This window comes from Capricornis sumatraensis, chromosome 2, assembly GCF_032405125.1.
Source record: "Capricornis sumatraensis isolate serow.1 chromosome 2, serow.2, whole genome shotgun sequence".
Lineage (NCBI taxonomy): Eukaryota > Metazoa > Chordata > Mammalia > Artiodactyla > Bovidae > Capricornis > Capricornis sumatraensis.
The window spans coordinates 201,375,735-201,389,512 of NC_091070.1; the positions used below are offsets into that span (position 1 = coordinate 201,375,735).

Sequence of the window (13,778 nt, forward strand, 5' to 3'; positions counted from 1 at the left end):
AAAATTTGCAGAATGCTGATGGAATGCCTACTCAGCCATGTATGTATTACCTGAGATTTTTTTTTTTTTCAAACATACCAATCAGAATAGTCTGTTTGCTGTGGAAGACCAGACTCAGCCTTTGAGCTTTTTAAGAATAACACACCACTGCATCTTAAAGCCCTTCCGTGGACAAGACCTTTTTGGTCTAAGCTCTAAAGACTGAGGTAGCTGATGAGAGTAGATTCATGGAGAGTGTAGAAGGGATCTCTATATGTAGATAAATGGTTGGAGATGCTTAATTTGTTCATTAATTCAATTCCCTTTTATTGAGGCTTACACTGATCTAGCAATGGCATTGAATCTCAGTGAACTCAAGAAGTGAAGTTAATTGTGCATTAGAACCTTCTGAATTTATTTGGAAAAGTATTCAGAATTCAGCACCTTGGTCATTCTCTACTTTTAGCTATTTAGAAAAATTTCTTAGAATTTAGCATCCCCGAAATCCCTTTGAGTGATATAATATCCCAGATCTGCTGCTTTGTTTGAATTGAGAGTTGGCCTTAGACTAGCGTTAGCTGCTTCTCAGAGAGTCCAGTGACTGATAGAGAAAAGATAATTTGAAACATGTTGATAGAAAAAAATCTAGACTTAACTTCACTCAAGATTAATCATCTCATTTCTCTCATTTCCTTTCTCATTTTTCCTGTGTAGCTTGCAGGATCTTAGTTCCCCAACCAGGGATCAAACCTGTGCCCCTGCAGTGGAAGCATGGCATCCTAACCACCAGACCACCCAGGAATTCTCTACTCTGTCATTACAGAGGGCACATAATTCCAACATTTGAGATGGTCTGAAACCAAAGAAAAGGCTCTCTCTCTTTCTTTACAGCTGTAGATACTTACGTATATATGCGTGCTCAGTTGCTGTCATGTCTGACTCTTTGTGACCCCATGAACTATAGCCCACCAGGCTCCTCTGTCCATGGGGTTATTCAGGCAAGAATACTAGAGTGGGTTGCCATTTCCTCTTCCAGGGGATCTTCCTGACCCAAGGATCAAACCTGTGTCTCCTGTATTAGCAGGTGGATTCTTTACCACGGAGCCACCTGGGAAGTTCACTTATGTATACACCAGACCTCAAATCTGTTTTCTCTGCAGTTGAACCAAAACTGGCTGACTCCTCTTTGCCTGCCCCTTCTTTTGATAACTCCAGCTAGTCTTTGTGAATTTTTGTGATCTTGCAGGTAATTAGTTACCTATTTAACCCTTAGCCTTTAGAGGAGAATTCTCCCTGCACTTGGAGTGACTGTTGAGTTGGGAAGCTGTTTTTCTACATAGCAGATTGGAAACCTTTCCTCCCTTTTTGCCTCTCTACCTACCATTTGCCACTAGAAGATACCATTTGGGCTTATAGTTTGCCTCTAAATTTTGCTTGACTTTTTCCTTATCCATAGGCCAAGTTGTATGTTGATATGGACAGAAGAGGTGGAAGAAATGATTGGCTTATTTGATGATAGAGTCTCTCCCCCGCCACCTTTTTTTTTAATTGGAGGATAATTGCTTTACAGAATTTTGTGGTTTTCTGTCAAACATTAACAAGAATCAGCCTTAGGGACACCTATGTCCCCTCTCTCCCAAACCTCCCTCCCATCTCCCTCCCATCCCACCCTTCTAGATTGTCACAGAGCCCCTGTTTGAGTTCCCTGAGCCATACAGCAAATTTCCATTGGCTATCTATTTTACGTATGGCAGTGTAAGTTTCCATGTTGTAGTTTCCTTTGATATAAATCATCTTAATTAGAAACTTAAACCTCTTTTGGTTTCCATTTTCACTTTGTCCACTGCCAAGCCCTTATTCCTGAGATCTGGTGAAGGGGGAAGCAGGGTCTGTTGTCTTCCTTAACAGATTGCTTTGTTCACTGTGAGTTCAATCACAAGGTGAATGTCAGAGGTTCTTGTCTGAATCTGGAAAATGTGAGGTTGTAGTAGATATGGGGTAGCAAGTTGGAGGGAAGAATGCTTTTGTTTATTTTTTAAAATTTGAATTAAAAAACTTTTTTATTGAAGTATGGAAGAAAGCTTTCAAACATGACCTTAATAACTATGTCGCTGGTGAAGATATCACGAAGGTGGGGATGGGAAAGCAGACTGGATAGAGCAGTCCGGAGACCTAGGCTGATCTTAAATCATGTCTGAGACCATTGATTGCTAGTAGAGTGTTATGGGCAAATAAAGTAGTCTTAGTGTTATCTTAGTTCATTTCTTTGAGAAGATTAGTTTTACAGATTTATCTTTTAATGTTTACTTTATTTAAACAAATTTGATTTTGATTATGAAATGTTTACAGTAAGAGTTAAAGATCTGTGGGAGAAGTTTAGTCATACTTTTTGAATCTTGTGGGTAAACAGTCATTTTGATGTTTATAGTAGTTTATGTGCGTAGAAAAACACTCATACTACTTCAGGTGCATTAAACAAACATGTTGTTAAAGTGGTGAGCGGACTATACTTAGTGTCTGCAGGAAGTATGAGGAAAAAGTGAGTGGTATCTTTATGGCCTCTTCTAACTTGGCTTTTTCAGCTACTGATAAAAGAAATGCCCTCTCTAATTTTCAAAAAGAGATCTTAGATATATTTTTAAGTCCATGTGATTCTGATCACATTAAGGAGTCTACAGATAGACTGATCAAAAGATCCTCAGGATTTCCTTCCACTGAGTGGCCAGACAGGCTGTTTTATATTTTGCTTTGTATTTATTGCTACCATAGTATCTGCCATATAGTGCATGCGTGCTAAGTCGCTTCAGTTGTGTCGACTCTTTGTGACCCACGGACCTTAGCCCACCAGGCTCTTCTGTCCATGGATTCTCCAGACAAGAATACTGGAGCAGGTTGCTATGCCCTTCTCCAGGGGATCTTCCCAATCCACATCTCTTATGTCTCCTGCAATGGCAGGCAGGTTCTTTACCACTAGTGCCATCTGAGAAGCCTTCAAGTAGGCGTTATTAAATGTTTGTTTTGCGTGATATTTATCAGAAAATTCCTTTAAAAGCACATCTCTCTTTTTGATCTTAAATTACAGTAATGACAGAAATGGGAGGGCTTCTAATAAAAGAGGGAACTTAAAACTTGCCTCTATTATTTAAATGTACTTAATCATTCATTTATTAATTCAGTGATTTATTATTTACCTTACTGGATACTAGACTTAGAAACTTGAGAAAGATCTGGTCCCTGTCATCAAAGTTATAGTACAATATGATAAGCAATGGTAGAAATACATACAGGGGGCCCAAGAGGCACAAAGGATGGGATAGGGTATCAGGAAATGCTTTCCAATATAAGCGACTCAAGTTGGGTTTAGACGGATGATTAGCAAAGCTATGAAGGGGAAGAAGAGTATTCTGCATAGTAATTAAGCATATATGAAGGCAGAGAGAGTTTAACATTTAAATATTCTGAAATACATCTTGGGTTCCCTTTCTCTTTGACTCAGTTCATTACTGCTGCCTGCTTGAGTCACGCAGGTCCCAGTGGACCTCCTGGAGTGGAGGCTGAACCGTGGCAAACTCAGGCTTTGGCAGATGTGTGGATGTGCACTTGTGTGGTGGCTGTGGAACCTCGGGCTGAGAACAGGGGGCTCCTTTAGAGCATGAGCCTCCCACAGGGCGCTCTTGGGATGCCTGTCCCGGAATTACCCAGGGCAGTAACAAAGCTTTCTTTTCTTCTTTAAACCAAGCCAGCAGGATGGGATGTCTGCTAGCCTTTGTGTTTGGAGCCAACCAACAAACATACAGTGACCAGCACAATGGCATTGTTGGGTTTCAGTGAAAAGTAGGTCGGGGCCCAGGCCCTCCTCTGCCGAGGGCCCATCCAAAGAACAGAGGTTGGACAAGCCTCTGCTTTGGCTGTTTGGTATTGATGCTGGTTTCTGATGGGCTTTCTGACTTACTTTTGGTGTGTAACATTGTAGGATTTCTTCCCATTGTTTCTATCAACACCTCTATTTGGAATCTCTGAGTTGCCTTTGACTCTTTTCCCTTAGTTCTCATATCTACCACTCAGTTGCTAAATCCTTTAGATTCTACCTCTGTTTAGTCTAACTCTAGACTGCTTTTTCATGCCTTTAATAGCACTATAAGTCAGGTGTTTGGTCATCTCTCATCTGGGCTGATGCAGTGGCCTTTAAACCTCCGTCTAGGTCCTTCTCTCTCCTGTTAACACCATGAGCTTTCTAAAATGTAGTTTCAGTCATGTATTAGTTTCCTAGGATTGCCATAACAAAGCACCACAAAGTGAGTGGCTTATGATGATACAAGTTTATTCTCTCATAGTTCTGAAAGCTTGAAGTCTGAAATCAAAGTGTTGGCAGGGTCTTGCTCTCTCTGAAGGCCCTAAAGGAAGAAGAGCCTTGCCTCTTCATGGTTTCTCTTGGTGTTCCTTAGCTTATAGACACATCACTCAGATCTTTGCCTCCACTGTAACCTGACATTCTCCTTGTTTGTCTGTGTCTCCTCTCCTCTTTTTGTTAAGATATTAGATTAAGGATCCATCCTACTCCAGAAGGACCTTATCATTACTTGATTACATCTGCCAAAGACCTTATTTTCAAATAAGGTCACATTCACAGATAATCAATTCATTGAATCTTCATAAGTCTATGGGTTAGGTTCTATTATTATTCCCATTTTATAGATGAATGTTAAAGAGTAACCAACCCAGGTCACACAGCTAGTCAGAGGTGAGATTCAATCAGAAGCAGCCTAACTCTGCAGTATGCGGGCTTCACCACTATATTGCACTGCCTGGCTTCACTGTTTAACTTCATTCTTCTCCCCTGCTTATGCTTCATGCAGGGAAAGAAAAAAAAGAGGAATAACTACTAATCGCTGCACCTGGTGTTCCTTTTGTATAAAATGTCTTTATTACTCCCAACCCTGCATATGGGCTTCCAGGAAATAGAACTGAATCCTCAATGGGTGATGAGCCAGGTCTAGTGGGAAAAGGTATTCCAGGTAATGGGGCCAGCAATGTGCACAAATGTGCAAGTAAGCAGGGATCAGACCCTTATAAACAGGAGTGAAAGACTTGGTATGACATGCTAAGGATTGTGGATTTTATCCTAAGAGTAATAGGGCATCAGTGAATAATTTTAAAAGGGGAATGACTTAAGGTTGGCATTTAGAAGGTTAATCTTGGCTATATTAAGGAAAATGGATTGGAAGGAGGGCTAACTCTATTCAAGATGTAAGGAAAAGAAAAGAAGACTACTTCGAAAGTTAGTAGAGTAACCCAGGGGAGGAATAATGATAAGATATTAATAGTGGAAAGAATGAGTTGTATACTTTGAGCTAAGCTAAGCATGTGCTAGACATGCTAATACTTTGTATATCTTATCTCTCTTTATTTTTCCCTGCCTTTGATTAAACACCAAATCACTTTGGTTCTGCCTCTGAGATGTCTCTAGATATTAACCTCTTTTCTATTCTCGCTCCCAGTCTTTTTCAGGCCTTTGTTGCTTCTCACTTGGATTCCAGAAGCCTCCTAACTCTTTTCCCAGCCTCAATTCCTGACCATTCTGTACCGTTTTTTACATTACTGTTAGAATGATATTTCTAAAGCACATCTGGTCATTGTCCTGGGTGAAAAAAATTATTGATTTTTGTGTCATCTCTACTAGACTGTGAACTAAGGGCAGAGATTGGCCCTGCTTAGTTTTGTGTTTTCACATAGTAGGTTTTCAGTATTTCTATAGGTGTACGGATAGAGGTGGGTGGATCTTCCTCGGGACAACCCCTCTAGTTAGGTGGCAGCAAATGATGTCTGTTAGTGGAATGGCAGCACATTCATCTGCCTTAGGTAAGTGCCCTAGCTCTAGGCTTTTTGGGTAGATTTTTCACAAAGGAATAATAATTCTTAGAGTTGATATTTTCTTTAGTACCTCACTGAATATGCCTTTGAACTACTATTCACAGATAAGTTTGTTTGATTATAGATATTACTACTTTGGTAATTCAGAGTTAAGAAAGGTTAACCATTTTTTCTTGTTCTTCTGACTGGTTATGATTGGATGAGGTTATGATTAGAATCAGCAGGAATCTAGAACAGGAGTCCTGGGTGTAGTGCATGTTACCTCAGGGAGAGGTATGTATTGCCTAGTCCTGCTTCAGAATATTCTTTGTATGTACAAGTTTATGTGTCTGTCTTTGTCTGAGTGGTACCATCAGACTCTATAGGGGATATATGGAAAGAGCCATTCTCAGCCTTTTAGGATCCAACTCAGATATTACTTTTTCTCTGAAACTTTCCAAACTCTTCAATATCTACTTTTATACCCCAAGCATTTACTTCTGCTAAAAGGTTACTAGTATTATTTGTTTACCAGTATGTCTTTCATGAACATCTTTATGGTATAAACTGAGTATTTATATACCCACATTTACTGTGTGGATGGGACTCTTGTAGTCACTGGGGATACAATGTTGATGTAAATGGACAAGTTCTTACTCTCATATGGGGGTGGTAGGAAGGGGAGGAGTGCTCAATAAGTATTTGGAGAAATAAGCTGATATTCCTGAGTGGTGAACTGAGTGTGTGCTTACCTGTTCCTCTGATAATTTTCTAGAGTGTGGCTTATGATTTTTTACATACATAGTAATATTGTTCAGTCACCAACACATATTTGTCTATTCAGTGCCTTTTAAGAAAAAAGTCTTTAATGAAATCAAGTATCACACAAATGAAATGGCAGAAACTCTGAACATTTTATTAAACCATGAGGAGGAGAAGCAGGTTTTGGTGTAGGTGAACTTGGGGAACAGTCACTTAGAGGTATTAAGTCCCTCTGACACATTTGATCGGCTGATATTATAGTTTTCTGAACTTGAAAGTTAAAAAGAGCAACAATAAAAATTATAAAATCTTCTCTCTCTGGTAGGTATTTAAATGTGTTGCCAGTGCCTTCAGTTGGTTTGTAGAGCTCCCAAGGGAGTGGTCTGGAAGAAAATGAAAGCAAAGCGGCTGTTATCCCCAGCCCAGAAAGCTGAATGTGTGGGGACAGTTGTTCTTGCCTCAGCTTCCCACAGAGGGATTTGTTCAGAGCACACACCAGCTGAGTCTGCATGTGGTGTTGCTTATGGGGAAGTGGATATTCCGACTAATGGGCACACAGAGTGTGTAGCAACTTAGAAATCTTCCTTGTTGGCAGATCTCAAACTTCCTTTCCTCATACATGCGAAGGTCTTGAGACAGTGAGAAGTTGTGGTTTCTGAGAGCCCCAGAGGCTTATCAGCCCCACCGAAGTATTCACTGAAGGCAGGCAAGAGAAATGGGTTGTAACAGTAAACTCCATTTGATTTCCCTCTCTGGTCCTGAGTTTGTGCTTTTTTTCCATCTTGTCTGGAAAAGTCAGAGCCTAATAGCTAGTGTGATTCCTCACCTTGTCTCACCTCTCTCCTCTGCTCTCCACCCTGTGGCTTGGTCTGTGGATTTCTCAGACTTTCAGAGACGTGGTGGGACAGAGTAAACATGCGTTTGTCTGAACCAAGAGTCCTGGCTTACCCTGGCCCACAGAGAGTACACATACAGGCTTTTTACCTGTCTTTTCTGCCTGGCCCTCAGTGGGAAACCTGAGTGGCTGCTGAAGTCAAGCCTTCCATGTCACACTGTCATGGTGCCAAACAAGTGGACTACAACCTTGTCATACCTTTTTTACTCTCAGAGCTAGAGAAATTTGTCTACATGATTAGCTGTCAGCTTCATTGCCCCTCTATAGCTTGGAATTTGCAAGTTCACTTTCCTTTTAGCAAATGGGCACCTCAGATGTGAACCGTGAACAAATTCAACTAGAGTGAAGAGGCTAAGGTGCTATGCTAATGCCGTCATTATGCTTTGTTTTGAGATTTCCAAAGGTGGATTATCAAACAAGATGAAGCAGATCAACAGGTTTCCCTTTTGAGAAATTCGGCATATTTTTTAGCCATTCTCTCTGCCTTGCCAAACCTGATCTACTTCATCCAAGGATCTGAAATGCTGCCTCATGCTGCCCCCAACTGGTTCGTTTTGGTACTCATGTTACCACATCAGAGAATCTACGATTATATGAAACTTCTATTATTTTTTTTCTTAGCACTTTCATGTATTTGTATTCAGTTCTTTTAATAACATCATGAGGTATATGGATCATGGATTATCATACCTATTGTATAGATGGGAAAACAGAAGGAAAGCCTCATTAGTTGATTTGTCCAAAGTAAAATGGCTGTTTAGAGGCAGAGTTGGACTAAAATTCAGATTTCTTGTCTTCTCTCCCATTAGGCTCCCTAGTCTTTTGTAAAACCAATATCACCCCCCACTCTGAAAAGGTATGAGGTGCTTATTTTTAGGCTTAGAGGAATTTGCCCCTTTTTCTTCCTTGGAAGGAGGAGGGAAATAATACATCATGTGAGGTTTGAGTAAATTCATGAATTTAATTAGCGAAAAATTTTGAGCTCCTCTTCTACATGAGGCTCCCTGGTCCAGGTGCCACGGCCTCTATTCTCCAATTTAATACAGGGGTAGAGCGTGAACTCTGGAGCCAGACTGCCTGAGTTTGAACCCTGGCTCTGCTGCATAATAACTGGGTAACCTTGAGCAGGTTGCTAAACCTCCAAATACCTCTTGTGAAATGAGAATAATAGTACACTTACCTTAGGGTTTTGTGAAGATTAAATGATGTAATTAATGGTAAGTCCTCAGAGTAGTGCCTAGCACAAAGTAAGCACCAACTAATAGCTGCTGCTGCTATTGTTATTATCTCTGTATGAATAGACTTATTTGCTCTTTTAAAACAAAACAAAACAAAGCAGCTCTTTGTGTGTATGAATGAAGAGGAACTAAAAAGCCTCTTGATGAAAGTGAAAGAGGAGAGTGAAAAAGTTGGCTTAAAGCTCAACATTCGGAAAACGAAGATCATGGCATCTGGTCCCATCACTTAATGGGAAATAGATGGGGAAACAGTGGAAACAGTGTCAGACTACTTTTTGGGGCTCCGAAATCACTGCAGATGGTGACTGCAGCCATGAAATTAAAAGACGCTTACTCCTTGGAAGAAAAGTTATGACCAACCTAGATAGTATATTCAAAAGCAGAGACATTACTTTGCCAACAAAGGTCCGTCTAGTCAAGACTATGGTTTTTCCAGTGGTCATGTATGGATGTTAGAGTTGGACTGTGAAGAAAGCTGAGTGCCAAAGAATTGATGCTTTTGAACTGTGGTGTTGGAGAAGACTCTTGAGAGTCCCATGGCCTGCAAGGAGATCCAACCAGTCCATTCTGAAGGAGATCAGCCCTGGGATTTCTTTGGAAGGAATGATGCTAAAGCTGAAACTCCAGTACCTTGGCTACCTCATGCGAAGAGTTGACTCATTGGAAAAAACTCGGATGCTGGGAGGGATTGGGGGCAGGAGGAGAAGGGGACGACAGAGGATGAGATGGCTGGATGGCATCACTGACTCGATGGATGTGAATTTGAGTGAACTCTGGGAGTTGGTGATGGACAGGGAGGCCTGGCGTGCTGCGATTCATGGGGTCACAAAGAGTGGGACACGACTGAGCGACTGAACTGAACTGAGGAATGACAGACAGCCAGATTTCTTGAACGAGTATATCTTCATGTAGTTTCCACTTAGCCTTGTCTCCTACTCACTCCTCAATTCACTTTGGTCTTATTCTGGTCTTAACCACTTTACTGAAACTGCTCTAGCCATGGTTGCCAGCGACTTATTTATTTATCTGGCTGCATTGGGTCTTGCACACAGCATCTTCTGTTATGACGCATGGGCTTCTCTCTGGTTGTGTCCCATGGGCTCCAGAGTGTGGGCTCAGCAGTTGAGGCAGAGCATGTGGGATTTTCAGCTCCCAGACCAGGGATTAAACCCTCATCCCTTGCATTGGAAGGCAGATTCTTAATTACTGGACCACCAGGGAAATCCTGCCGGTGACTTGTTAGAGGCAAATTCAGTAGACACTTTTCAGGCTCATCTTACTTGATCTGTAGCATTTTGATACTTTGGTCATTTTCTCTTTTGGAATGTTCTCCTTCTTTGGCTTCTGTGGTGACATTCTTGCTTGGTGGTTCTTCCTCTGCCTGCTTCTGTAAATGTTCCAGTTGTTTGGGATTCTGTTAATTTCCCACCTTACATGTTAAACCCTGGGCAATTCCATACATTCCTTAGCCTCAGTGACTATTTCAGCTCAATGTCATTGTCTCCTAAATGTTAGTCTCTAGCCCAGATTTTGCTCCCGACCTTTAAACTGACTTGGTATAGGGTATCTCCATATGTCCTCAAGCCCAGCATGTCTTAGTTGTACTCCCTGTGTTTTAACATTGCCTCTTCTAAAAACCTCCTCTCCCTATATTCTGGATATTTTTAATGGCACACAGGGGCCAATAGCCTGCAATCCACCTAGGAACTTTTCATTGTTCTCATCCTCCTCATCAAGGCATTCATCAAGTTTTTTTGACTTTGCCGTCTAAACTCTTGAATCTTGCTCTGTTCCAATGCCTCTACTGTTGCCTTAACTCAGGCATTCTTCCTTCACCAGGATTATTGCAATAATTTCCTAACCTATTTTCCCTTCTCCATATACTCCACTCTAATCCATCCATCATACCATTGCTGAAATAATCTTTTCCTTAAAAAAGCAAGTATGAACATGTTGCTCTTTGGCTTGAAAGGCTTCTTTTGTTCCCCATAGACAGGATAAAGTCCATATACTTTAGCAAAGATATCAGCCTCACCTCTCATGTACTCTGGCCACACTGAGGAAATTAGTTTTATGAATACTCCATACTCTTAACCTATAGCTTTATGTCTGCTGCTCCCTCTGTGTGGACTTTCTTTCCTGCTCCCCCAAGTCATCCTTTGAACTCCTCAGTTCCTTTGTGCAGCTTTCCCTGACGTGTCTAGATTGAGTCTGTACCTTTACCCTTTGTGCTGTCACACCTATACAAAGCTATCTTTTAGCATTTACTACATGATATTGTTTGTCTATATCCCTTAACAGATTGTGATCTCAAAGGAAGGTGCAGCATCTACCATAGTGCCCGGATGCAGAATAACTGCTCAGTAACTTAAAAAAAACACAACACTCTGTCTTCTAGGTGTTTACCCTCTAGTAGTTTTACCCCCACCCTAAACGTTGCTGACAAATGGTAGCTGGGTTTTCCTTCTGTTTTGCAGTATATCAACTCTGGAAACCTGGAACAGTTGCTAGACAGTAACCTGCATTTGCCCTGGACTGTGAGGGTGAAACTGGCTTATGACATAGCAGTGGGCCTCAGCTACCTTCACTTCAAAGGCATTTTCCATCGGGACCTCACCTCTAAGGTACGAAGGCTTTACTTGGACAACTCTGTGAGACACTATCTCCCGTTTACCAAGAAAACTGCATTAAGAAACCAGTCATTAATGAGCTTTGGAATGTTGGAGATCTCTTATAAATTCAACATTTAATCATGGAAGATACAGCTTATTACTGTGTATAGCTAGTCCTTAGAAAGCCAAACTTGGCTCACAGCAGGTTCCTTTCATTGTTGAGTCCATCAGCACATACATCTTGAGAACCTTTATTCTTGGTTTCACTCACTACTGAATGTATGTTGCAGGAATAGATGGCACGAGAACACGTAAGAGATTCTTGCCCTTTAGGGGTGACAGCAGTCAAGGCCGTGTGGGAACCTGCCTCTTTGTATTCTCTCCCATGGTCTCCAGCAGGGATTCTGTGATTTTTAGTCACTTGAGTACAGGTTTTAGAGGCCATAATGTACTGACCCATTTTCTTTCTGTGTGATTGAGTTTCTGCCATCCTGCCAGTTCCTCTTTTGCATCAGCTGGTCTCTGTAGTATTCTCTTGCTGTCCAAATTGCTGTGTGACCAGGTTAGAAAAGAGTTGCTTTTAGAGGAAGTTGGCTATACTACAAGGCAGACACCTCAGGGCCAAGTAGCACAGGATACCACATGACAAGGCTTATATAAATAGTACTGTTTGTACTACTATATATAAAAAATAGATAACCAATAAGGACCTACTATATAGCACAGTAATTCTGCTCAGTACTCTGTAATGACCCATATGGGAAAAGAATCTCAAAAAGAGTGGAGATATATATATATAGATATATATAGATATATATATCTATATATATATATATCTGATTCAGTTTGCTGTACAGCAGAAAGTAACATAACATTGTAAATATACGCCAATAAAAATTTTTTTAAAATAGTACTGTTGGACCATTGATACGGGAACTATAAATCATCTAATATAACTTGTGTTCAGAAGCTGAATTAAAAGTCTCCTAGGGAGGTATATGAGGCTTCCCAGGAGACTCAGTGGTAAAGAATCTGCCGGCCAATGTGGGGGATGCAGGAGACATGGGTTCGATCTCTGGGTTGGGAAGGTCCCCTAGAGGAGGAAATGGCAACCCACTCCAACATTCTTGCCTGGAAAATCCCGTGGACAGAGGAGCCTGGTGGGCTACAGTCCATGGGGTCACAAAGAGTCGGACACAACTAAGCAACTGAGCACACACACATGCATGCAGGGGAGGTGTGTGGAAGTTTTATACCCATCCAAGAACAGCAGTCACTTCATTCTGCACCCTCAACACATGCATATGCACATGCATATACATATTCACGCAGCTCTTCTGTCATGGATGAGGGGGTAAGGAAACCTGTTACAGGAAAAAGTTTGCAAAGGGAACAAAAGCAGGCTGTGCTCTCAGAGCCAATAGACCTAGAGCAGTGACTCCCTGGCTACCTCCCATTAGAATGGTTCTGGTGTTCTAAACAGCAGTACTGTCCCCAAGGGACCCTGGCCATTGGTTTGTGACTACTACACAGAAAATAGCTTTAAGTAGTGCTCGTAGGGCTCTAGGTGTGGCAGTGCCATTTGTAGATTGGTGGAGTCTGGTGACCAGCTGAGACCTGGTTGTGAGAAGTCCTTTATCTTCATTGGTATAAGCAAGAGCTAGACAGCTGGGAGCTGGAAGGTAGTATCTTATCCCTTCATCAGCCTCTTCTCTTTCTTTAGAATGTTTTAGAAAGTCAAGACTTAGAAAACTGCACCTGTTCCTGGCAGATGGGTTGGGTTGTATCAACTTAGATACTGTCTCAAGTTGATGGCATACTCTTACCTTAGGCATGCAACTAAAATCAAATTGTTGCTTCCTACTCAGAGAGCATCATGTCTTCTAACTGGAGGGAGGTCATGATCAGTTATTTATTAATCACACAGATATTTCCTACACACCCACATGAGTGTCTTCTGTGCCTGGCACCATGCATGAAGGAATATTCAAGAAAGATAATTTCTGACCAGAGATAGCCTGTTGGCAAATAACTGAAGAAAAGTTCATCAGTTCAGTTCAGTCGCTCAGTCGTGTCCGACTCTTTGTGACCCTGTGAATCGCAGCACTCTAGGCCTCCCTGTCCATCACCAACTCCCAGAGTTCACTCAGACTCACGTCCATCGAGTCAGTGATGCCATCCAGCCATCTCATCCTCTGTCGCCCCCTTCTCCTCCTGCCCCCGATCCCTCCCAGCATCAGAGTCTTTTCCAATAAGTCAACTCTTCCCATGAGGTGGCCAAAGTACTGGAGTTTCAGCTTCAGCATCATTCCCTCCAAAGAAATCCCAGAGCTGATCTCCTTCAGAATGGACTGGTTGGATCTCCTTGCAGAAAAGTTCATAGCATTTTATAATTGAGTGTTTAGCTATAGATTATGTATTTTCAGCGAAAAAAAATCAGTA

At 41.5% G+C, this 13,778-nt stretch overlaps 1 protein-coding gene across 1 annotated transcript in view; it reads left to right on the plus strand.

The window, feature by feature from the left end:
• Positions 1 to 13,778, plus strand: part of TESK2 (testis associated actin remodelling kinase 2) — a 103,211-nt gene that overhangs the window by 78,153 nt on the left and 11,280 nt on the right. The window contains exon 4 of the mRNA XM_068965719.1: positions 11,202 to 11,348. Within this exon, the coding sequence (XP_068821820.1) occupies positions 11,202 to 11,348 (147 nt within the window). The remainder of the gene's footprint in view (positions 1 to 11,201; positions 11,349 to 13,778) is intronic.